This window comes from Anas platyrhynchos, chromosome 11, assembly GCF_047663525.1.
Source record: "Anas platyrhynchos isolate ZD024472 breed Pekin duck chromosome 11, IASCAAS_PekinDuck_T2T, whole genome shotgun sequence".
Taxonomy (NCBI): domain Eukaryota; kingdom Metazoa; phylum Chordata; class Aves; order Anseriformes; family Anatidae; genus Anas; species Anas platyrhynchos.
This window is the reverse complement of record NC_092597.1, coordinates 22494200-22519876: the sequence shown is the minus strand read 5'-3', so window position 1 is coordinate 22519876 and position 25677 is coordinate 22494200. Positions and strand designations below refer to the sequence as shown.

Below are 25677 nucleotides of genomic sequence, written 5' to 3'. Positions count from 1 at the left end.
GAGGCAGGGAGGGAGGAGGGGTTGTGGGAGGGGGAGGGTGTTGTGGTGGCTCCGCGCCGCTTTATGGCCGGTTCTCCCCTCTGAGGTGGTTTTGGGATGGGGAGCTGCCCCCCGGCTGTGTTTTGAAGGGTCGGGGCTCGGCTTGGTCTCACGGAGCTGCCCGTGGTTGGGTTGGGAGAAGGGCAGGCTGTGGGAATTGGGGTGTAACCCCTGTGGGGTGTGGGGGTCCCGCTGCACCGTGCCCCGTTTGGGGGCGCTGATCCCGCTGAGAAACCCCAAAACTGTGCGGCACCAGGAAAAACTGCCCGGGGGGGTCATCTGCAGCGACAGGGCCTTGGTGGCGGTCAGAGGGACACGCACCTACAGAGCAGCGGCTCTGCTTTACGGGGGAAAGCAAATTTATGTTCTATATCTGGTATATAATAGATAAATTCATGTTATATATCCGTGCTGCAGCCTAAGGGTGCTTTGGGCTCAACGTGTGTCAGCCCCAGTGTTGTGCATGGGGTTGTTGCGCACCCCAGTATCACTCAGGGCTTTTGCACACCTGGTGTTATGCACGGGGTTGTTGCATGCCCCAGCGTTGAACACACAGTAGTTACATGCCCCGGGGTTGTCCACAGGGTTGTTGAACACCCTGTCACACAGACTTCTTGCACGCCCCAGCATTGCACACATGGCTGTTGCACACCCTAGCATCATGCACAGGGTTATTGCACACCCTGATGTCACTCACAGGGCTGTTGCACACCCTAGATTTGTGCACAGGGCTGTTGCACACAGGGTTTTTGAACTCCTGAACATCATGCATGGGGTTATTGCACACCCTACCACCATGCACAGGGTTGTTGCACACCCTGATGCCACTCACAGGGCTGTTGCACACCCCAGTTTTGTGCACAGGGCTCTTGCACAGGGGGTTTTTGAACTCCTGTTTTTTTGAAATCCTCCGGGCATGGGGTTATCGCACTCCCTGCCATTATGCACAGGGTTGCTGCACACCCTAATGTCACACAGGGCTGTTGCACACCCAGCGTTACACACGAGGCTGTTGAACTCCCAAGCACCACACATGAAGCTGTTGCACGCCCTGCCATTACACAGGGGGCTGTGGCACACCCCGCTGTCACTCACTGGGTTGTTACACACCTAGCGTTGTACACGGGCTTCTCACACACCCAGCCTCACACCCGGGCCTGTCACAAGCCCGGCAGGCGGCGCCCACAGCTCCCCAGCGGAGAGGCGGCGGCTCCGCTTCCTCCAGGCCGGCGGAGGGCGCCCGGTTGGGGCCCGGCCCGGTGCAGCCCAGCCCGGCCCGGCTCGGCCCGGCCCGGCCCCGTGCTGGAGGAAGCGGAAGAGGCAGCGGCGGGGCCGCATCGCCGCCGGGCAGCGCCGTGAGTGGGGCCGGGGGTGGAGGGGGGGCTGTGGGGTTTGGGGTTTGGGGGGGGGGGGGTCCCGGTGTCGGGGTTGTGCTGAAATCCCCCCCCACCGCTGGATCCGGGGCGCTGGGCCTGCCGCTGGGTGCCTGAAATTGGGATTAATTTAACGCAGGGGTGGCCGAAATGCTGCTCCCTTCGTGTTTGGCAAAAGGGGTGAGGGAAATGCCTGCTGTGTGCTTGCAGAGTGGGGCCAAGCCTCGGGCTGAGCCTTGCCCTGCTGTTCTTTTAGCCCTCTGTGTGTTAAAAGGGGCTCGATCCGAGCCTCACGCCCTCACTCCTCCTAGAAGAGGTTTTTCTGCTGCTGTGCGGAGCCCCAGGAGAAGCTGGGCCTGCAGGGAGCTGTACCCCAGGTGGCTGTGCTGAGCCAGCCCCTGTGTGCAGGGTGGACGCATCCTGCTCCATCTATTTCCCATTAGTGTTTTTGGCAGGCTCTGCCTGCGCCCGAGCAGCGTGCCAAGCAGGCGTGCAGCCTTTCCACTTTATATACAGAAAAAGGACTTGAGGGTTGACAATCCTCACGCCTTGGAGGTAATGAATTACCTCTGGTAATGAATTACGTGGTGGGAGTTTGTAGCTGGGGTCCTTTTAGGTTTGCGCTCAGATCTGGGATTTGCAGTAGGAAGATTTCAGTTCCTGTTGCAGGACCTCTGGGCTGTTTTGTCTCAGATAAAACCCAGCTAACTGCAGGAAGAAATATCTGGTAACTTAACCTGTTCAGGAGAGTAGCACTTGTGCTGCAGATAAATCAGTTTCCAAAATGTGCATGTCCCTTGCATCACCTTCTGGTGTTGCCTGACACTTCTGGAAGGGTCACATCCATACAGCATTTATAATCCCATGCCTGGGATGAGATAATAGTGATGGACATTGCCAGACCCTTCAGAGATCAGTTTGAAAGGAAGAAAACACAAACCCAAGAAATTATAGGGGAGTAATGGTTGCCCAGGCCTGTTGGGTATGGCCGAGTGGTTCCAAATCAGCTGCTAATGATGTTCCCTCCGAGTAGCTTCTTGTCCCTGATCTTCATGAACATAATTGATACATGGTGGGGGGAAAAAGGCAAACAGCAATAAATCTGTATGGTTCCATGGAGTCATTAGTCTTGTTCTAAAAGGCTAAGTGATGGCAGCCTCTTTTGTTGCACTGTGATTTGGGAATCTGAAGTGATCATTAGCTGAAAGGCAATGCTCAACCTCCAGCTTTGTTTTTTTTTTCTTCCAGAACCATGCAACATGGCAGCAGCCATGGAAACTGAACAGCCGGGCCTTGAAATCTTTGAAACTGCGGGCCGTGAGGAGCAGGAGCAGAGAGAGGAACAGCCAAAACTGGAACCTTACTATGTAGAGAGACATTCCTGGAGCCAGCTCAGGAAACTGCTCACGGATACGCGGAAGTATCATGGGTATATGATGGCAAAAGCCCCGCACGACTTCACGTTTGTTAAGAAAAATGATCCTGAAGGACCTCATTCTGATAGGATCTACTATCTGGGTAAGCCTCCTGGGACAGCCTGTGTCTTGACTAAACTGTCATTGCAGAGGCTGTTGGGGTTTGACTTCAGCTGTGCTTGAAGTGATTTGGCACTGTAAATGGCACTGTGGACAAACTTCTCGGAGCAGGTCTTGTGGTAGAGGAGTGCTTGTGTTAAAAGCTGCACTAGCTGAACATAAGTCCACGAAAATCTGAGTCTGGGTAAGAAGCAATGGCTAGAACAAAGGACTGGAAGCTAGAACAATGTTCTAGCCCCATTGCTTGCTGCTTAGGCTAGTTGTTTTAGCTCTGATTTGTGGTTTAGATTCTAGATGTGCTGTCACAAAGCTGCTGATTCATCTCTGTTCCATTTTTCAGAGAATGGGGTTCGTAATATTTAAATAAAGTTGAGTTCAAGCACGTTGAGGGTGATGGGCTAAGGCTGGCAGGGCTGATCCCCCTGGGATGAGCTCTGGCTTCCTGAGCTGAAGGTTAGGCTTGGCCTTCCTCAGTGCATATCTGGCTCCCTCTGGGCTGATCCCCACATGCCCTGGCAGGAGTTATCAGAAATCTGAACAGCACTGAGGGAGATGAGCAGGAAAGAGACATTCAAACCTTCCTAAAGATGCATTATCTTTGAAACACAAGCTGCATTGTGCGGTGTTTCAGCCAAGGGAAAGAGCAGAACGTACCTTCTTGAATTTAAAAGCTTATAAAATAAGACCTCCAAGAAGGAGATATGCTTCAGGCAGCATGTGGTAGGGGTAGTTCCTTGTTCTCTTCCTTCTTTGTGATTTACCTTTCTGTGAAACAGGGAATTCCTGGTGCGAGGCTGCAGTGCAGAGACTGTCAGTACTTCCTCTGGTAGGCAGGGCCTGTGAAACTGTTCCTGAGCCTCTTTTGAGAGTGTTTGGATTATTATCAGAAAGCTAATATATTGTTTTTTTTCTTCTCACTTCGACAATAGCCATGTCTGGGGAGAACAGGGAGAACACGCTCTTCTACTCTGAAATTCCCAAAACCATAAACAAAGCTGCCGTCCTGTTGCTTTCCTGGAAGCCTCTCCTGGATCTTTTTCCGGTGGGTCCTGATTTCTTTCTTGTTCTTTAGCCGCATAGCAAGTAGGCAGGCTTTTGAGGTTGCACCCATAAGCCATCATTATGGTCTGAAATCTTTTAAGGTTCTCCTTGTACTTGGCTAACTCTGCAGCCATCTCGAAAACAAGCCCGGCTTTCTCATCAGGCTTTGGAGCTGCAGCCTTTGTGCGTCATGAAAAAATGTGTGTGCTGCTTGATTTCTCCTTTGCCAGCAGAGATTGCAAGTGCTAATTTGCACCAGATTCTCTGCTGTGAGATCCTGGGGACTGCGGAAGGAGCCTGTAGTCTCCGATAATCGCTGTCTTGCAGGGGGAAGTGATGAGTCCCCCTGAGGATCTGTCAGTGGCTCCGTGACTCATGCTGAAGCAGAGGATCTCTTTCCCACTCTCTGGGACACGTGTCCCCTTCTCACCTCTGTGCAAAGCAAGCCTGCACTGGTCCCCCATGCACCGTGGCAGGTTGGAGGAGGCGGGACAAACCCCGTGTGGAATTAGGTGTGTTGTTTCCCCGTGCTATTTCCTGAGGCTGCCAGCCAGCCATAAAATTCATGCTGTGCTCTCCTCCCACCCGACCAGTCACTGTGTATCTTTGCAAAAGTTAGCAGAGACCGTCCTACTTGTTCTAGAAATATCAGGCCTTCAGCCTGATCTTTCTCAAACCAGCGTGCGTTGGAAATAGTGCCAGTCATGCTAAGGGAGAAGTGGCTCTCGGGTTCACAGATGTGTGGGATCGAGTTATGGCCTGCACCTACGAGTGCTGATGGCAGAGGCAGAAGCAGGAGTGGGCTCCTGGCTGCCAGCAGGATTCTGGAGGAGGAGGAGGGTGTCTGCACAGCCATCTGGTCCTGGAAGCTTGGCATGCCGAGATGCTCTGTCAGTATAGTAAGGAATGCAGAACAGGGGTGTTGATTGTGCTTCTCTGCCCGTTTTCAGGCCATCCTGGACTATGGGATGTACTCTCGTGAGGAGGAGTTGCTTCGGGAGAGGAAGCGAATTGGCACTGTCGGGATTGCCTCCTATGATTACCACCGAGAAAGCGGCACCTTTCTGTTTCAGGCTGGGAGTGGAATTTATCATGTAAAGGACGGAGGTCCTCATGGATTCACTGTGAGTTTACTCAGCTCTCTTGTTCTACCACAGTACTTCTATCCTCTAAGCTAGAAGGAAAGATCATGAGCATGAGTTCTTGCTGCGCTGACGAGGCAAGTAGCCTTGACAACAGTTGAGACATGGAGAAATCCCCCTTAGGGGGGCATTTCCATGGTTGTAGAAACATGGATGGAAATTAAAAAGAAATGTTATAAGCTGTGGTGGCAAGGCATGACACCAGATTTTGCTGATTTTTTTTGTAAGTAGGAGTGTCAATAAAAGGCAACACAATGGTTGGGATACTTTGTGCTCTTTCACGTAGTGAGAAGTCACGTCAGAGGCAACTTCTCTTCACTAGCTGTGGTTTAGAGGTCACTGCTCAGCCATCAGTGCTGTGTTACAAGATTTGGCCATATAACATTTGGAACAGCCAGGCTTTACTCTTTGCGTGTGCTGAAGACGGACTTCAAAGCCGAAACCATTTCATATTATAACAAATGCTTGTTGTCTGACACTGTCAGGTGGAATTTACTGTATCTGGAATTGTTTTTGGAGCACCAGATTATTGTATGTCCTACCTGTCTGTTTTTAGGGTGCTGTTCAGATTTCTGATCTGTCTGATTTGTCTGAATTTTTTTTTTGAATCGTCAGCACTGGTGAAAGAGATCCTGGTGGGATCTGTGCAACCATGATAGAAGCACATTTATCCCTAAAAAATATCTGCATAGCATTTTCCTGCGTTGAAAACGGGTTGCTCTCGTGTAAACCTGTGTATCTGAAGTCAGCATCCACACTGCTGTGGTCTTAGAGACCTGATAATCCAGTTCAGTTCCTGTATGTTTTGTTTTGTTTTGTTTTGTTTTTAATTGCTTACTATTCTCTTTTTCCTCTTTCAAACAGCAACAGCCTCTAAGACCCATTCTGGTAGAGACCAGTTGTCCGAATATCCGGATGGATCCCAAGCTTTGTCCAGCTGATCCAAATTGGATTGCCTTTATCCACAGCAATGACATCTGGATATCTAATATAGAAACCAGAGAAGAGAGGAGGCTAACGTTTGTGCACAATGGTAATGAATCCTGAATTAAAATCTCTGTACCTCCTCTGCACTTGTTCTTGCTATGCTGAATTAAGCAATGGCACCTGGGGCTCTTCTGAAATCTGAGGGAACGGCCACCATCTACTTCACGTGGGATTTGATTATTTGTCATGTTCTACATGTTTCTTCCATGGCAAATATTGTAGGATGGTTCTTTTCCCTGTGGAACTAGGAAAACCAGAATCTGTCAAAATGAGTTATTTGTTGAATACATATGGAAGGGCTGTTCTCCTGAAATGCTGCTTTTTTTTTTTTTTATAATACTGGAACAGTCTTTTTTTGTGTGAAGGAGCTGTGGGTGGATTAGAACTGGAGGAAAGTTTCTGTCAGTGAAGTCAGGCTTTTTAGAAACAATATAGACAGTTTCTGAATAGCACTGTGCCTTCTGCTGGTGCCCTCAGACTCAGTAACTTAGGTCTTTGCTTCCTAACCCTCTCCAACTCCCTTTTAGACACGTATCCTGGAGGAAGGAAAGTGGAAAATTGTGAATAAACCAATGCCTAAAAATCTGTTTTGCAATTTAATCACGCTTCATGTATTTAAACTATATCATTTAATTTTTAACTAAATTAAAATTTCTAACACTTCATAATAATGCTTTAGCTTATTTAAATGTTAGATATTAAAATATTATGTAAGTACATTAAAAATAAACTGTAGCAATGACTCCTTCTCAGATGATAATTATTTATGGAGCGCTGCTAAGTTACCTCCAGGGTAACAGGAAAAATATTGAAGCCCTATGGATATGTCATCATGTTGAGATGTTATGTAAGTGTGTTACTTTTGGTCTGTACAGTGAATGAAGTGCTGATAATTTTGTTTTTCTGAATGTTGGTGTTCTCAGTGTCAGTTAGTTTTTTTTTCTTTGGTTTTCTTAAAAGTTGTGAGCTCAGGTAGAATGTGTTCTCTCTTGGATGAGTACATGGAAAACTGAGAGACTAATTGAGTAGGAGTAAGGAGGGGAGATGGCTTTCCTTTCCTAAAAGAAGCTGCAGTGTCAGAGAGGATTAGATCTTTCCCAAATAAATCAACAGAGCAGGGTGGAAGCAGAAAGCAAATCTGCTGAGAAGCCAGATTTATTATCATGTAATTGTTCCCCAGGGGTTGAACTTGGGCCATGTTTGGGATAACGCAGAACTGGTTTGATTCTGCAGTACATCATGAACTAATTCTTCTGTGTCTTTTTTTAGAACTGGCCAATGTTGAGGAGGATCCAAAATCTGCTGGCGTGGCTACTTTTGTGCTGCAGGAGGAGTTTGACAGATACACTGGCTACTGGTGGAGCCCAAAGGCACAGCCAAGTAAGTGTGTTGGATCCTGTGTGTCTGACAGGCAGAGTAGTGGCCCCCAAGCTGTGCTGTCCAGGGCAGAGTTCATTTTTCTGTCACTTGTCTGTATCCAGGATAGGAATCTTATAGTTCAAAAGGAGTTAGGAGTATCTGTGATGGTGGGTGTGGTACAGGAGCCTCGTTAGCATGAGTTACTGGAGAAAGAGTCTTTCCTTCTCACGATAGCGATAAGAGTTGTGAGAGTCTTGGGGTGTTTTGCTTAGTGAAGCATGAATCACAGACTTCTCTTCATCCTTCCCACCTGATTTTTCTGTTGGGAGAATGCTGGTTTCTGCAGTGCCAATTACGAGATCTGCTCTGACCAGGAAATCTTTAATTCATTTGCAGCACTGAATGGGGGTAAAGTTCTTCGAATTCTTTATGAAGAGAACGATGAATCAGAGGTGGAAATTATTCACGTCACATCACCAATGTTGGAGACAAGAAGAACAGATTCCTTCCGGTACCCCAAAACTGGTGAGAGCCTGATGACCTTGTGTGTCTGTTCTAGGAGATGCACATTTTATTCCAGGTGCCTTAGGCCAGGGACTCTCCTAGCTTAGAGCAGGGGGTTAGAGACATGTTGTATAGTCCTTGAATGAGTGTCCAAGTGGTGGAAATTTGGAAAAACTGCTGCTGTGGAGATTAGCTTAGTCACTGGTGGCTGTGCTGGTTTTCCAGCCGTGTGGTTACTAAGAGCTCTGAGTCCAGGTCTCGCAGGAGCTGGCAGAAACCCTACCTGATCATCGCTATTTTGGAGCTGCTCTCTCAGACCCTGGCACAGAGAAGTTGTTTCTTGTTACAGCCTTGTGTCTCTGAGGGAATAGCTGCAAAATGATACTGCTTTGTTTTTTTGGAGGGGAGGCTTTCTGTTTAGCTGCTGGTAACCTGGTGCCCTGGTAGCTCAAGTTTTGAAGTGCTCTGGCCTCTGCGATTGCTGTTGGGCTTTGAAAATTCTGCGTGCTTGCAGCCTGCCAGAAAAAAAAACACAGTCATATTTTCAAACAGTAAATAATGTGAAAGCCTCAACAATAAAGGAGTGAAGGCAGGCATAAAGAAGAGCAGGTGGAGTGCTGCTGGAAGTGGACAAGTGAAACCTCACTGCCATGTGTCAGGTGTATAGGGCCAGTTTGAACAGCCTGACCTTTGCTCTTCTGAGCTTTCACTGCTGTGTCAGCAGGGCATAGTGACCACTGACTGTCCCCAGCTGCAGAATTAGCTTCAGGTCTTGTAGATTCCCTTATCCACTGGTAAAAGTTTTCTGCTTATGATCCTGATTTACCACTTGTTTTGAGGAATGAGGCTGTGTCAACCTGGGAAGCAAGAGATGGCTGCTCATGTTTTCTCAGTGCTAGTGTACGCCTAGATTTCTGAGGGTGTTTCGTCAGAATTTTATTCAGCTTTGAGTCTCAGCAGTTTAGGAAAATCAGACAACCAAAGCCTAAATGCTTTTAAAACAATTGAAGTTTTAATCTCTGGCTTCAGTTTCCAATCTGAGCCAGGAGCCATAGCACTGTTCTGCACATTGTTACGAGGGCAAAACTTGAGTCAGCGTCTTACCAGAAGAAAGATAAGTACTTAAATAGGACAACGCTGTGGCCCAAAGCAAATCACTTCACCTCAGTGCATCAGTTTGTGTGTAGAACTGGGTTGATGAAGTGGGAGTATCTCGCAGCAGCACTGAGAATGCTCAGAGTACGTGGAAGTTACCACATATGGCTTCTTGTGGATCGACTGGCAGCAGCTTTTTTCTTTATTTTTCACATTTGCTGCAGACCAGGCCCCAGCCTTTAGCACTTCAGGTGCTGTACAGCTGCTTTGAGCAGGCTTTCTGGAGAGAGGTAGTTAGGTTTTCAGTGTTCAATACAGATAAGTAGTTTGTTTTTTTTTAATCTTAACTTTGCTAGTCATGGCAATAGATTTATAAGAATGCAGAAAGAAAGTCTTTGGTTCCAGAATGAGTTGCTTTATTTTTTTTTAAGATGCTCAGTAGCGTTGGATCACTTTTTGCACACTGCTTTCTATTGAACAATAACAACCAAATAAACCAAAGCTTGCTTTGATACCCTGATTGCTCCTGTGCATTTACTTCCAGCTAGTACGTGCATCCTTTGACTGTGGGAGGGAAGACTGTGACAATAGCATGGCTCTTCATCAGATCTGCTTGCAGGACTACATCACTGAGTCTGCTTCATATCTGCAGTCTCTTTTTTTTCCCTGCCTGATTCTTTGCTCTCTCTCATGTATGCAAGTAGGCTGTTTGATCAAAGAGTATTGTGCTCTTTCCCTGTTCCATTTCAGTATGAATAACGCCACGATAATCCAGCAGTTCAAGTCTGTCCTCTTGGAAACAAAAATTGGTGCCTGACTGCTAACATCTGTTTTTATAGGTACAGCAAATCCGAAGGTCACTTTCAAGATATCCGAAGTGACAATCAATGCAGAAGGAAGAGTAAGTTCCATGTTCTGCTTGTTTTCTAAATAAATCCTATTTCTTTGAGTCTTTCTGGTAAAATACATTTCAGTATAAGTAAACTTTCTTTGTTGTGTTAGCTTAATGGCTTCTCTGGAGGCAGTGCACGTGGCTCATTCCTCTGCAGATACTCGGTGTCTGTGTGTACAGCTGTATTTCTCAAGGCTGTCCTTTTCTTCCCCACCATTGGTTTATGAACTTGGCTGCAGAGCAGAATGTTTTAGGTGAGGACGGTTAGACTTTCTTATGTGACAGATCTCCTTATTGGCTGCAGATACGGGGAAAATTTGATTGCAGAGAGAATATATCACCTTATAAAAGCACGAACATGTGAGCGATGAACTTTCGTTTCACTCCAGGATTTTTTTAACAAATACAGAAATTTCCATAGCCCAGTCCAAGATCTCCAGACAGCTGGGAAATTAATAATCTTATCAAACAGACACAGTAACATCCATGCATTGCTGGGATCCTCTACTCAGCTACTTCAGCCATCACCACTGACCTCTTGGAGTAGCAATGCTGACATCAGCCAGCAACATCAGGGAAAGCCATCAGGTCCTGTGGGGTACCACTGCCTCGTCCCAGCAGGGACAAGCTGCAGAACTGCCCATCATGATTTAGACCCACATTGATAACTGGATGCTATGCAGGATGTTCAAAAACTCAGTGAAAACACCTTACAAAACAGCCCGGTACAAATCCCCTCCTCCCTTCCTTTGTATTTTACACGGGGAAACTGATTGTTCAAGTGACTTGTCCAAGACAAATGATGGATTTGTGAGCAGAATCCAGATTTCTCAAGTCTTAGCCCTGGCTGCTCTGGTGTCTGGCTGCAGATGGGGTGAAGCCCCTGTGTTGAAAAGGCTGAACAATCTGAATGGAGTGAGCTGCACAGAAGAAGTCTTCTGTGTCCAGGCTCTCATTGTGCATGAAAACTGGTTGTGTGGGTTCATCTCAGTGTCACTGAATTGCTGCTTTGTCAACAGATTGCAGATGTTGTGGATAAAGAGCTAGTTCAGCCCTTCGAGATCCTCTTTGAAGGAGTAGAGTACATTGCTAGAGCTGGGTGGACGCCAGAAGGAAAATAGTGCGTATGTTAATCCTGTCTCTGCTTAGAGGGTTTGGGGCAACACAGTTAGAAGCAGAATGCAGTGGTCCCTGTCTCCAAGCTTAAGCCTGCTTTCATTTTTGCATTGCTACAAACGTGTTTGTGTGAAGGGGGTGATTTTTCCCAACCCCAAACAGTCCCCGTTGTCTTTCCCTGGTACCTGGCCCTACTGCTTTGGCATTGGGCACTCACAGCCTTTGATGTGTGTGTCCTCTCAGCATCCCTGTGAGAGAGAGTGCAGTGCTATTATCCCCATTTTACAGATGGGGAACTGAGGCCCAGAGAGGCTAAGTGACTTGCCATAGTCGCTCAGGAAGTCTGTGGCTGAGGAGAGAAATGAGCCCAGGTCCCCCAGGCCCTAGGCTAGCGCCCTAACCACTGGACCATCCTTGCTGACCAGGCTTACTGATCAGAAAACCTGCTGTAAGTGCTACTTACATTTGCATGTCATTTTTAACCCTGTAGATGATGTAGTACAGTGTCTCTAACTCACCAGAAGCTTCTCTGGAAATGCACTTCTCCAGCTCTTGAATCTAAAGCTGACTTTCACCTTTTCGTGTTTTTTTTTTTTTTTTTTTTTTTCAAACGTGGAAGAAGTGAAGGGACACATTTACTCCATTGTCTTGCTTTTTGCAGGATTATTTTTAGAGCTACATGTAAAGTCAGAAGCATGGCAGGGTCTCCTGCCAGTTCATTTGAGTGCCAGTGTTCTCTGCCAGGTATAGATTTAAAGCAATATTTTCACAAGTATCCTGGAACATCAGTTAATTTTTTTCTGCTTCATTAGTCCCTCTGATTTTTTTTTTTCTCTTTCTCCCTTAAAGCACAATCCAATTCTGGGGGAATAGAATTAATTAAACTTTTCAACCTGCAGTGCTTATGCAATATTGAAATGAAGTGAAATAGGTTCCTAAGTTATTGAAGAGGTTTGTTTTTGTGGGTGAGATTTTACATGTGGCTTTTTTGCTTAATCTGGAATTGAACATTCTTGACTCCCCTGAGATGCTTAGTGGTAATAGGTGTATTATGAGGTTTTTCAGATCTGTCTAACACTCATGGTTGCATGTTATTTTCTCTAATATCTGTCTCCTCAACAGTGTCTGGTCCATCTTACTGGATCGCTCCCAAACTCGACTTCAGATAGTCTTGATCCCTCCTGCATTATTCATCCCAGTAGAAGATGATGCAATGGAGAGACAGAAACTCATCGATACCGTACCAGATTCTGTTACGCCTTTCATAATTTATGAAGAAACAACAGACATCTGGATAAATGTAAGAATTTCAACTTTAGCACTGCCTGACAGCTTGTTGTTCAAGACCCTATCAGTAACACTTGAGCGATGTTGGTGTTGCTGTGCTGCCTAGGAGACTATTCCTGTTGTGCAAGTTCTGTGCCTCTTCCTGCAGTAAAGAACTCACAATGTATAGAGAACAAAAAGATCTGGGGTGTGAAAACAGAGCTGCTTTGCTTGAGGCTGCTTGGTGATCAGAGAGCTAGGAACAGAGCCCAGGACTCTGATGTTCCAGGCAGCCCCTTTACCCACTGCTCATTTGTGCAGTTGTTCACCCGCAGCAGTCCCAGCAGATGAAGTATTCTTCAACCAGTGAAGATGTTTCCAGGCGATATTTGGAGAACAAGTCTCAAAAGTCTGTTAATAATCACTGAAAACCCTCCTTGACCACGTACGTTCTGGTGAAATAGATTCCTGTGTAGTGCCCTTGGGGGTGTGTTGTAGGGTGATGCTGTGTGACAGTGGATGCTGGTGTGCTAGGCTAACACTTTAAAGAAGTGCTGCTCACAGTTCTGCAGGTTAAAATCAGTGTCTCTAAAGTGACATCCCATTGGAGGTGTCCCACGGTGCAGGACAGCCTGAGAGCTGCAGTCACCGGGGTGTAGTTGCACCTTTCAGCAGAGAGCACGGTCACAAAGCCTTCCAGTGATCGGTCTCTATACTCTAAGTACTATCTATAATATTATTTTATTTTTAGTGGTAGTGTACGTGGTTTCAGGATGGTGCAGTGAGTTGTCCTGTCTCCATTATCTTTACTGGCTGGAGTTGTTTTTTTACTGACACCTCATACTATGCAGATAAATGCTTCTGAATGCCTCAAAAGATTGTCCCCTGATGGAAGAGCTGGCATCTTCATGAGTGGGAAGATGATGACAGCTCATCTTTCTCTAAATAGCCCTTCCCTTCTGGGTTTCTAGATAGCACTGGACAGAGGAGGCCACTGAGCTCTGGCATCTTTGGGTGGCTCTCATATGCTGTCTGCAGACCTGGACCCATCTCTGTATCTGAGCCAGAAAGGCAGGTGCATAAAAACTTACTCAATTCCTTCTGTGGCCAGGATTTAGAGTTAGATGAGCAAGAAGCCAGGATCTGTGCAGCATGTGGCTGTTGTTTGCAGACACCCCCAACTCATAAGCATTTTTAGGTCTCCCCGTAAGGGACAGAGTGCCACAACCTCCTAGTGTGAGCTGTGTCAGAGGAACTTAGATGCGACTTCAGTGCTAACCTCCTGCTGATAACACCTATCCACTGTTCTGTCTCCCCAGATCCATGATATCTTCTATGTTTTCCCTCAAACCCATGAAGATGAGATAGAGTTCATTTTTGCTTCTGAATGTAAAACAGGATTCCGGCACCTATACAAAGTCACCTCGGTTTTGAAGGAGAGCAAGTATAAGCGGTCATCTGGAGGTCTCCCTGCTCCAAGTAAGTGAAATTATTCTCTTTCACTGGGTGTTTGCTGCTGGCTAGTGGGGAAATGAATGTCTTTCCAGGTGGCAGGAATCATTGTCTCATTGGAAACTCCTCTTGTTGCCCTGGAAAGCACTTTGCTCTACAGTCATTCCACTTGAAATTGTACAGGGGTTGTTCTGTATTCAGCGTGCCTTAGCTTCAACCTTGATTCTTCCTTGTTGACTACAGGCAAAATTTTCACAAAATCAGATACGAAATGAGCCGTGATGGTGTAAAATGCCCTCAGCTTACTTAGTTGACAGTGGTGGGGTTGTTTGTTTGCTCACTGCTGTAGGTTAATCATTACAGCAATAACGTGGCTTTCTCTGTGCAGGGTCCAATGTATCCGGTAGATACACATTGGTTCAAGAGTTGTGTTTGGAAGTAAAACCAACACAGTCCCTGTCAGCCTTTACAAGCAGATTGTAGCAGAGAGGCTGACAAAGAACAGTTTGAACATATTGCAAAAGGGTCCATAGAGGGCCTCCCTGTCTGAGGGGGCCCACTTGTTAGTCCCTTTAAAATGAACATATGTGCTTGGCAGCAAAACCTATGATATGACAACTATTCAGAGAATTCCTATCTGCTCTTAAAAACAATCATGGTATTGCTGTATAGACAGAGATGTTAGTAGGAGAAAATTACTGGCAGCTGTTGCAAGTGGAAATTGAGGAAGAGTAATTTCAAGCAAAAAAATTCGAAGACCATGTGCTTCCAAGCTGCAGTCAAAGTTTGGCCTTGCTCAAATACATGGTATAACTGTGTGCAAAGCTCCTGGAATGTTTTTTCCACAGTATGTGTTCTTTCATTTGCAGTTTCATGCTGTGATACTTAATTTACTTGTTGTGTGTTGAAGGCACTTGCTGAGCTCTGCATGCAGAAAAAATACACCTTATTTTACGAGAGGTCCTAGTTGTATGCAGTTGTGTTGTTTTTTCTTTCCAGAAAGCATTATGTTGGGTTCATTAGATTTCTGTGAATGTATCCAACGTCTTTTTCTTGCTAAATCTCCCTCATTCCAAGGGAAATGAAGCCATCTTATAAAAGCAGAGCTGCTTCCCACCCCAAAGCAAAAGTCTCCATTTTTGACACCTGAGACTCCCTTTCCACCTTTTTCAGGATAAAACCTCATTTCTGTGCAAATGACAAAATGCTTTAAATAAATAAATAAATAAATAAGCAAGATGCAACCTAGCCCAGGTCTCAGGTCGAGAGCATCTGTGAATCTTTTGATACGTAGTTCAGAGTGCTAAATGTACCAGCCCTGACACTTGTCTGGGGAGCTGGCAGGGTTGTGGGTCTTCTGCAAAGCCACATTCTGTTGGGTTCAGTCTAGCAAAGAAGCTCGGAAGAAAAAAATATCATTGTGACTGTGTTGTGTGAAATGTGGAAGTGTAAAATCTCTGTATGTGGGTTTTTTGCAGGTGACTTCAAGTGCCCCATCAAAGAGGAGATAGCCATTACCAGTGGGGAATGGGAAGTGCTTGGGAGACATGGGTCAAATGTAAGTATCTGCTCTTGCTGTATGATACCTTGCAAGCAACACACACGTGCTGGAGGACAGCAGTGCAGAGAAATGGTCTCAGGGACCTCAGAGATAAGTACATGTTGCATTAGCGAGGCTCTGATCCTTTTTGGCAGTAAAGGAGAGCATCACAGGCAACATTAGGTGTTCATCTTCCTAACAAGTTTTTCCCTCTAAGTTTAAGCCTTAAAGAGAAGGAAGCAAAAATACTTTAAAGCATTAGCGAGGAAATTCCATGTGTTCCATGAGAACCAAAATGTTGTGATGATGTCCAGCTGCTGTTCTGGAGCCAGGAGATACCTGTTGGAGGGGTCAGAATAAATCTATTAGCCATGTCTCTCTTTAGCCAGTATGCACAATGTTTGTGTACCATGTAGCCTCTGAACTTGGACAAGGAGGTAGGGAATGCTCCCAAACTGCTGCTCTTCTAGCTCTAAGTTGGCCAAATTTTATGACCATTTGAATGAAACAGCAGCTCAAGGAGGACTGTTGGATTGATACGGAGTTTGGAAAGGTCTGTGATAAAATCCTTTCTAAATGGTAGTTGAAAGTGGGGCTAGAGGACAAAGTGTGCAAGCTGAGCTGCCTTTGAATCTGTTCTGCTGCCTGCTCAGAAAGAAGGGGCAACAGATATTCGTAACTGGCAGAGTTGTGGACAGCTAGAACAGTCGTTTGGCTTGTTCCTTACAATTTGCTGGACTATAACTCCAAATTATGGAAGCGGTGGGGAGAAGACTCAGTGGGGATAGAAGAGGTGGGCTTTTCTTTCAAGAACTCAGTATTGAGTGATGTGTTGTTTTGTTTTTGACAGATCTATGTAGACGAAGCCAAAAAACTGGTGTATTTTCAAGGCACAAAAGACTCGCCCTTGGAGCATCACTTGTACGTCGTTAACTATGAGAATCCTGGAGAAGTGAAGCGGCTGACAGAGCGTGGTTACTCTCATGCCTGCTGTGTCAGCCAGGTACCATTCGTTTGTGAGGCCTTGGGTAGGCAGGGCTGGCTGTGTGTTGTGCTTTATCAACCAACTGGTCCTTCATCAATCAACGGACAAGCTTGTATTTAAATGCCACTGTTGATTTTGCAGGTGGTTTTTGGATTTTGGGATGTTAGTATCCAAATCCAGCTGAGGATTGTAGCTTCTCAGAGCCTGTCTGCTCTTATCACCAAAGAGCCCAGACTTCCTGGGTTGGTTTCTAAACATCTGAAAGATCAAAATGCAGAAAGAACTTATCCCTTTTGCTTATACTGAGGAATTCACAATAACGTTCTTTTTCTCTCTAGGATTGTGACATGTTCATCAGCAAGTACAGCAACCAGAAGAACCCACACTGTGTGTCACTTTACCGGCTGACAGGACCTGAAGATGATGCAGCTCACAGGACAAAGGAGTTTTGGGCTACCATTTTAGATTCAGCAGGTAACAGCTTTGTTAAGGAACTGCCAAAGGGCAACCAGCATCACAGAGTGAAAGATTTCTTCAAATATGCTCATTTTAGCTTTGCTTCTTGTGGGTAACTCTTGGCTTCTCTGTGAAGCTCATGCTCGTGTGAGAAGTTCTTAGATGAAGTTCTTAAAGGAGTGACACGTTCAGCTTGGAGACAAATGGGTATAAATTGGCTGTGAAGGAATTCAGAGTGGAAATTATTAAGTTCCTATTGCCAGAGCTAGTAGGAAGATTAGAAAGTAAGTTTTATCATTAGTGGGGTGTGTTTAAGTGAGTTTATTTACTCTTGTGCTAAATGTGCATTATTGAGCATACTTATGGGCCTCTGGGGAGGGCCACTCACTCCTTAAATAGTTCTGTGCTGCGGTCTGCTCATGTCTTTGCGAGCTGGCTCTTAGGCTTTTATTTTTCCACTGTGATTCTGTTACTTTTCATCTCTCCTTCCCTGAGGCATAGACCAAATCCTGTGCTTTCCATGTATTAATGCAGCGAATCCTAAATGGAGTTCAAAAGGGATGGGACACATTGCTCTGTCTGTGAAGAGCAGTTACCATTGTTCAGACGAGAACAGGAATGGGAACGTGACAGGGCTGAGAAAGCTCCTCTAGGACCGGGGCATTCCCAGTCTCTGTCTGGTCCCATCCACATCCATTGGAAGCATGGGAAAGCTGCATTATCTGGGATGCACCAGGAGTGCTGTTGGGGCAGGGCTGGAGCAGAGCTGCATTATTCATCCATTCCCTGTTAATCCAGGCTTTGTTCCTTCCCATGGCAGGCCCTCTACCTGATTACATTCCCCCAGAAGTGTTCTCCTTTGAGAGCTCCACAGGGTTTACACTCTACGGGATGATGTACAAACCTCACAATCTGCAACCTGGAAAGAAGTACCCCACTGTGCTTTTCATCTACGGAGGGCCTCAGGTGAGTGCAGTCTGTGGGCAGTGGGCTGGCCTGGATCACTTTGTTCCCAGCTCTCCTGTGTGCACAGCTCCTGCTCTGTGCTGGGGATAGCCTACTAAGCCCATTTCAGATTTTATTTACTGTAAATGTTTTACACATTTTTACAGTGTAAATCTTTCAAGATCCCTGCTGTAGGATTCCTTCTCTTTGCTTGTGGTCTGCTATGAAATTGGCTTAGAAATCCTCTGAATTTCTTTACATAAATGCTTATATCATTGTTCTTCTATTCTAGGTACAGCTAGTGAACAACCGGTTTAAAGGAATCAAATATTTCCGTTTGAACACCTTGGCCTCTTTAGGCTACGTTGTTGTTGTCATTGATAACCGGGGATCCTGCCACCGAGGACTGAAGTTTGAAGGAGCCTTTAAATACAAAATGGTAAGTGCAGTTCTTCATTCAGGTTCTTCATTTTCAATCAGAGACAGGTTTGAGTCCTGTTTTTATCCGAACTGAAGCACCAGTTTGGCACAGATGCCCAGCATCACTTGTGTAACACTGCCTAAGTTTGGGTGGGAAGCCACGAGTAGAGTGGAGGTTAGGGAGGAAAGATGCTCGGTGTGGAAAGTGTACAGTGTCAAGTTTTGAGCTGGCAAGCTTGTCAGGTGTAAGGGAGTGTGATTTGTAAGGGGATCTCTGATGTTCTGAGCGGAAATCCTTTGCTCTCACAATGCAGGATAGTTTCTTCCATAGCATGGGTTACAACTCAGAGCGGTTCCTGTGTCAGGCTGGAAAGGGAGAAAATGTTTGGCCATGTGTACTGGCAGGGACAGCCTGTGCCAGGCTCTGCTGGCATTGCAGCGTAGCTCTCACTGTTGGGAAGAGCATTTTCATGCCTGGAGCTGGAATTCTGCCTTGCCTTTGTACAGCAAAAAGTAAAAACACTGAGAAATCTTCCTTGTCCACAGGTAAGGAGGTAAATGAAGAAAAATATAGTTACTAGGTGGCTTAGCATGTATTTATTGTCTTAGGAAAGGGGTTGTCTTTCTGTAACATGCCCAGTGCAGTGGAGTGCTGGTGTCTGGACGGGTGCTGTGCAGCCTTTGGGAATCCTGAGAATGTAACTTTTGGCTGGAACTAACAACTTGCCTTTTCTCTCCCTTCCCAGGGACAAATTGAAATCGATGACCAAGTGGAAGGGCTGCAGTACTTAGCATCCCAGTATGACTTTATTGATTTGGACCGTGTTGGCATTCATGGCTGGTCCTACGGAGGCTACCTCTCTCTTATGGCTTTAATGCAGAGGTCAGATATCTTCAGGGTATGTTCGTACATTGAGTACTTCTTCTGGTGGTGCAGACAGAATTTTTCCCTTAATCGTGTGACCTCCCTCAGGTGTTCACAACACAAAGATTTTTGAGCTAGCTCTAGACAAGTGAGGACACAGTGCTCTGCCTGTTTCCTTCAAGAATCTTCTAGTTGAGTGAGTTCAGATGAAAGTTGCTTTTCTGGCATACATTCCTTCCACAGTATTTCTAATTAGGCTTCCAGGCTTTGGTTATCCTTTTTATATTTCTCAGACAACAGATCTGAGAATCTATTCACTCTTTAAAGCTAGTGCTTGCTAGCAAGCCACAGTGCCTTTTTAAATCAGCATTCATTGGGTACTGTGAGAGCTGTTATAAGTTGTTCTGTGGTCTTGGGTTGTCTCTTTAGTTTTCTGCACTTGTGTTTCTGTCTGGAACATGGGGATGAGATGCTCTTCCTCTGTCATGCTGTCACTGCTGGGCTCTGAAAGGTGTTTGGGACTGGCACACACATGGAGTCTGTACTGGGAGAGCTGTGTGATTCAGCTTTTCAAACAGAGACAGTGATACCTGGGCAGCCTGTATAACATGAATAGAGATGTCTCAAATCAGCAAATGATATTTGTGCTGCTCTTTCCCACCTCTCCGCACGAGTTTGCAGCCTTCATCCTCAGGGGAGCGTGGTGTGACTGCACCATCACTCTGCCTGCTTGCTTCCCCCAGCTCCAGATGAGCCAGACATAATCCTGACCTGACGGGAAGGTGCTGTGTTGTCTGTGAGGCTGCCCACATTGATGCAGGCAGGGTCTTTTGGGCAGAGCACACTCGTGTCCAGAAAACCAGGCATGTAAGAGGAGTGTGGGGTAGTTCAAGTAGACCAGTTTTACTCCGAGGGTTTGTTCTTGTGAGCTGGGGTGAGGAGGAACAACAGTTTGCCCTGTTCAGCTGCACACAGAAGGATATTCCCTCTCTGGAACTGCATAAAAGAGCTTTCTTTAAACTGATTGACTGTTGAGCTTGCAATAACTGTGCTGGTGTAGCTCCACCAACCTGAGGTCACGTGCTGAAGGTGCCTCAAATAGTCTCAGCTGTTGCCAGCTTTGTGCCAGCTGAGCTCTTTGTGCTGTGAACCAACCAAGGGAAACAATCCTGCTGAAAAACAACACCACCGTCTCTTCCTCCTCCGGTCTGACCTATTCCCAGATCAAATTTGTAGCAGTGTGCTGCACAGGGCAACCTGGCAGTGGGGAGAGGTGCCAGAAAGAGGTGCTTGTGGTTACATGACTTGAGACCACTATAGCAAATGGTCAGGCTGTTGGTGGGCAAATGTTGGAGGCAGCGATGTGCTAAGAGCTGAATATTGCCTCAGGACGTATTTTGTTCTTTGGGGATCTTCTTGCTTTGTGCAAGTCCAACCTCAATATTCCTTGGAGGTTTAATCATTATTTTTCTAAAGTCATGGAAAATCTTTGAATTATTACTTTAAATAATACCTGACCAAGGAAGAGTCTTTGGTTTGTTTTTAGCTGGTCTTTTTTCACAAGCCTCTCTGCAAGCTTGTGGTATGTATCCAAGTGGAAATGCTGAGTCCTGGGGAGCTTTCAAGGCCAATTTCTGTTAGACATTTATGTCAACGAAGGTTCTGTGACCCACAGCAGAACACTGCATTTTGAACAAAATCCACTTACCTCCAGCAGGACTTGCAGGTGGTATATTCAGTGTTGCTTCTGATTTGTCTGTAGGATCTTCCTGGTTTTCAGCAGCTGCCTGATTTTCAGTACACACAGTCTGTAGTTGAACTCTGCTCATATATATATATATTGACATATGTATATATATATATGTATATATATAAATAAATGTTGCATTTGCAGGTTGCAGTTGCCGGAGCACCCGTCACGCTGTGGATTTTCTATGACACTGGTTACACAGAGCGCTACATGGGCCACCCGGATCACAATGAGCAGGGATATTACCTAGGTTCGGTGGCCATGCAAGCTGAGAAGTTTCCTTCTGAGTAAGTTTGGTTTTGGCTTTTCTTTTCTATTCCTGTCAGGAAAGTTCAGGCCCCACAGACATATATTTATCTCCCTGTTCTTGGCAATTAAATCCTGGAATCATAAATGCTAGTATTAAAACAAAAACAGCACTAATAAACTTAATAGACTTGAATGAACATTTGCATAATTACAGACTATTCCAAGTAAGCCCTTTTATTCTAGCTGTAATTAAAGACCATCTTTTATGTCTAAAGAAATGACAAACACATCCCCAATTATATGATTAGCACTTCAGAGTTGAGTTAAGCTAGACAAAAAACAGTCAATCAGGATGCTTTCTGCATGCTCTCAGTCTGTATCAGCACGGAGTTGTCTGCAGAGCAGGCTGAGATCATGGGCTTTCCGGCCAAAGAGCTGAAAACCAGCAGTGATTCTGAGCAAGTGTTAAGCCATTGTGTTGTCCAAGCTAGGAAATGCTTCTGAAAATAATGATGTGCAGATGAGAGGTCTGACCATGATGTGCATATGCAGAAAGAACTTGTAGAGGAGGAAAGGATTGGTTTGGGACCAGCTGCTGGTCCATTCAGAACGATTCACAATAGCGAAGTCACTCTTCAATGCTAATGTTTTTACTGTCGAGTGTTTTTGGAGGGGTGTTTGTGGACTGTGAATGACTGGCAGATTCTGGGAGATACTATTTAGAAATGTTTGTTTCTTGCTTTTCTCAGACCAAACCGTTTGCTGCTGCTACATGGGTTCTTGGATGAGAATGTTCACTTTGCACACACTAGTATTTTGCTCAGCTTTTTAGTGAGAGCTGGGAAACCGTATGACTTACAGGTAAGTCTGGAACCAAGATGTGAAAATGTTATGTCTGTCTTTGAGGAGTACAAAATTCCAGCTTGTAACATGGCAGCTTGGAATTCTAGGATAAAACTCTTTTTTAAAGTGGGAGACTTTATGAGTAAACCAGAACATTATTAGGCAAATGAGCAGTTAAGGCTGCTCCCAAGGAGCTCTGCAGTTTGGAAGCAGTACAGCAGTGTTTGTGCAGCGTAGAGCAGGGTTATGTATTTAATTAAACCCTGCTGGTTCTGTGCAGATGCAGCCCAGGTTATCGTAAGCCATGCTGCAGAACTGGAAGCATGCTGATTTACATGATGGCTCTGAACAGGATCTGCCTCTGTTCAGCCATGCTGATCGCCTCCAGCTAAGTACTGGCTGCATTACAGGGTGCAACGGGTTGTCTCCAGGTTCAGGCAATGGAAGAGGGAAATGTATTAGCTCGAGTGCACACAGAACTAGTAGCTAGTGCAGGGAGTTTACATGCACATTTTGAACCTGGCTCTGGGGCCCAAAATCTTTTTGGATACTCATGACTTTATTTTATATTTTAGATCTACCCTCAGGAGAGACACAGTATAAGGGTACCCGAGTCGGGAGAGCACTATGAACTCCACCTACTGTATTACCTGCAGGAGAATCTGGGCTCCCACATTGCTGCCCTGAAGGCGATGTAACTGACCTCTGCAGAACTCTGCTCAACTGGCTGCTTTACTGAATGAGGAGATGCAGGAAACTAGAGAAAATAGGATGGAACACTGCATTTTGGTGCCTGCCATGTGTACACACACACACACACACACACACACACACACGGAGACACTTTTTTTTAAAGTAAATTCGGTGCCATACAGGAAATTAAAGGACGGTGGCCTAATAACTTTAAAGCTTAAGATGTAAATAAAATCAAATGTCTGTGGTGTAATGCAGTACCATGGGTGTTCTCTTGGGGGAGGAGCTGAAACTGAGAATAACATACTTCTACAGCACCAGAACTTCACATTTTAAAAGGATTCTGATCTAATGATGTATTTTTACAGTGTGTTCCTAGGTATCTTATTACATAATACTAGAAGGTGTACTACGCAGCAGAAATTCACCTGGATGGTTACAACTTAAATTACATTTTAAATGTTATCGTATAGTTTTTATGCTTCACGAGGGGGATGTGTCTCACTTCTGAGAAGTCAGTCACAAGTTAGACACATCTCCTGTCTAGATGCCAGTTGTTTTTTAAAAAGAAACACTTTTAACTGCTTCCTAAATATTTTAAATTTTGGATTCAGTTGAGTTGATGCCATGTTCTTTTCAGTTATTTCTTCTCTCCCCAGGATAAATCCTGCCTTTTTTTTTTTTTTCTTTTCAGCAGCTTGATACCCTGTCCTGATTGTACTTGATTTCACCTGGGGAAGTGAAGCAATGTTTTACTGTTATGTGGGCATAACAATCTTTTATTCTGAGATGCAAACTAATTTAAGACAAAGAACTGAAACTTTGTGGATTTTAAAACAAGCTTAAAAGTGTAGCCCATTTCTTGTTGACATTTTTCCCTGCTGTTCATTCTGGAGCTGTTTTTGCAGTACTGTTTTCTGACTGTCACATCAGCATGATATAGGTATATAAATCCTGTTACAATTTTAATATACAATACTCTAATTCAAAGGTCTACGGAGAATTTGGTGAGGAGAGACCTTACGAACACTACATGTGAGGCAATGTGAACTGTTGTCGTGAATTTCCTACTTTATTCAAGGGATTATTTCCCAGACTCGCACTCTTTTCAGTCCTCCATTCCTGGGTCATTTCTAGCACTGCTGCCTAGCATGATTATGATGCTGTATTTGAGAACCCCCTCCCTCTGTGTAGCTTAAGGTAACCCACTAAGCCTAAAAGATCTGCAATCCCAGTTGTGTTTTTGTTAGTGAGGTTTTAACTAAGCAGCAGGCTTGGCTAAAAAGCATCGCGTGTGAAGTCTCTTTTAACTTGCAACAAGTCGTTTAAGATAGAAATCCATAGCAAAATGATTCTCTTTAATCCAGGAAATTCTCCCCTTGGGGCCTGCCTCTGAGACTCCTATAAGTTTTAATGGTTTTCTTAGAAACCTAAGAACTTCCTTTTCTTTCTGTTTTGGTGCTGGAGAGAAGCAGAGCATGATTTTTCTTTTCATCTTTTAAAAATCTGGAATCACTCTCAGTGTTTACGCTCTTAGTACTCCACATGTCGTAACCTCGTATTTTACTCGCTTTTGTACTGTTCAGCTTGACCCCAAAGCTCCGGGATTTAACACAATCTGGTTGTGTTGTATCAAACCGCATCATTTTTCAGTGAGGCTGCTGGACATATGCACCAAAGCAATCGGGGCTGGTGCAGTTACACGGCTGTAAAACCACTGTGTGAGAACAGGATCTGTTTTTTGGGTTATGCAAAAGATAGCCAAAGCAAACAGGCATCCAGTAAGTGTAAATTTCCTCTGACGTGGGAGTATTTGGTTTGGGATGTTTTCTGTTTTTCAGATCACAGGGGTTTTTAAGTGGATCAGATAAAATGCTACTAGCAGGTCAATTACAGCCTTACCGTTTTGATTTGGGGAAGGGCATAGCGTGGGAAGAGCCCAGCTCCTTATAATGTCTTATACTTGAGTAATTAATTTTTGTGACTGAAGCTGGGCTATCTGGAGTGTGCTATAGTCAGTACTGAGAGAGGAATAAGTGCTGATGCACTTGAACTGGAGCATGGCAGTGAGTAGAGAAAAGTATAAGCTGTTACTATTGAATTCCTTTTTGTTCCTTAAGTGTTCAAGCTGTATTATATATACATATATCTATATCTGTTCATATATACATATATGTATAGAATTACACGTGGATAGTATCACCTTTTCCAAGGTTGTTTATATTTTGTTCGATATTTAATTAACTTGTTTTTTGGGGACGTTTTTGCTCTTTTTCTAGAGGTGATTACCCTTGAATGTAAATGTATATGATTTTTAAGACAAAATGGATCCTTTTGTTTAAAAAATGAAAAAACAAAAATGGCCTTCATCAAATAGTGCTTTTTTGGCAACTGAAGAACTAAATGTTATGCAAGCGAACTGGGCTAGGTTTTGGTTTAGCACAGGATGTGATTTTAAGAGCTGACATATAACTTCTGAATAATGCATCCTTTCTTTGTTTTAAATATATATATATTGAAAAGCTATTAAAGTACAAAGTACTGTACTCTATTTTGCAACATAAATTATGTATTTCTTTCTTTCCTACAAAAGTTTTTTTTCTTTTCACAGCAGTCAAGCACTTTAAGACCCCATACTCTCTTATCCTGCAGTAATGCTGTGAGGATTTGTCATCAGAGTTTTTGTGGTTCTCGCAAAAGACGCCTGCTTGTAGTTGAAGGTGTCAGAGCTGCCTTGTATGAGGTTTGAGACTGATGAGGTAGGGAGATGCTGAGGACTCCCAAAACAGAGATTAGTGCATCCCTGTGGGGGATCTGCCATCAGCAGAGTGCTCTGTGCCCAGCAGGACACCTGTGCTGAGCAGTAGCAGGATTTGAGCCTTCATTGCGTGGTGGATATTGGTTTCTTCCCCACAGTTGCACTGGTATCTCCGAGAGGAATGTTTTAATTTCATATCTTGAAATCAAATCTGTGAAACCCGGGGACCTGAGCAATGAGAGGCTGGAGTTGAGTGGTGATGCCAGCAGTTTTCTTGTTCGTGGTGCTTGGGATTTGTTGAGGTTGTTTCTGTCGGGGCAAGTTCTTTGGCCCCTTTTTAAGGCCAGTTTCCAGTAATTCCTTCAAGCTGGG

At 44.9% G+C, this 25677-nt stretch overlaps 1 protein-coding gene across 2 annotated transcripts; it reads left to right on the top strand.

The window, feature by feature from the left end:
- The first annotated feature begins 1235 nt into the window (after positions 1 to 1235).
- DPP8 (dipeptidyl peptidase 8) lies at positions 1236 to 25098 on the top strand. 2 transcript variants are annotated; one of them, XM_027466112.3, is made up of 20 exons: positions 1236 to 1394; positions 2661 to 2930; positions 3877 to 3989; positions 4939 to 5112; positions 5995 to 6163; positions 7387 to 7497; positions 7873 to 8001; positions 9915 to 9976; positions 10987 to 11087; positions 12206 to 12383; positions 13669 to 13828; positions 15280 to 15359; positions 16192 to 16344; positions 16665 to 16800; positions 17603 to 17748; positions 18020 to 18166; positions 18894 to 19046; positions 20907 to 21049; positions 21761 to 21872; positions 22430 to 25098. In XM_027466112.3, the coding sequence occupies exons 2-20, from the start codon at positions 2672 to 2674 to the stop codon at positions 22550 to 22552; spliced, it is 2649 nt and encodes an 882-aa protein (XP_027321913.1). In that variant the 5' UTR covers positions 1236 to 1394; positions 2661 to 2671; the 3' UTR covers positions 22553 to 25098. The 2 variants fall into 2 exon arrangements, with proteins under 2 accessions (XP_027321913.1, XP_027321912.3); XM_027466111.3 differs by lacking the exon at positions 22430 to 25098 and having other exon boundaries at positions 18894 to 19030.
- Positions 25099 to 25677: the final 579 nt, after the last annotated feature.

Bases quoted from the DNA above. Each gene is read 5' to 3' on its own strand.
- DPP8 (XM_027466112.3), top strand. From the start codon at position 2,672: ATGGCAGCAGCCATGGAAACTGAACAGCCGGGCCTTGAAATCTTTGAA. The intron at 2,931-3,876 runs GTAAGCCTCCTG...CTTCGACAATAG, and splicing joins TGATAGGATCTACTATCTGG to CCATGTCTGGGGAGAACAGG. The intron at 18,167-18,893 runs GTAAGTGCAGTT...CTCCCTTCCCAG, and splicing joins GAGCCTTTAAATACAAAATG to GGACAAATTGAAATCGATGA.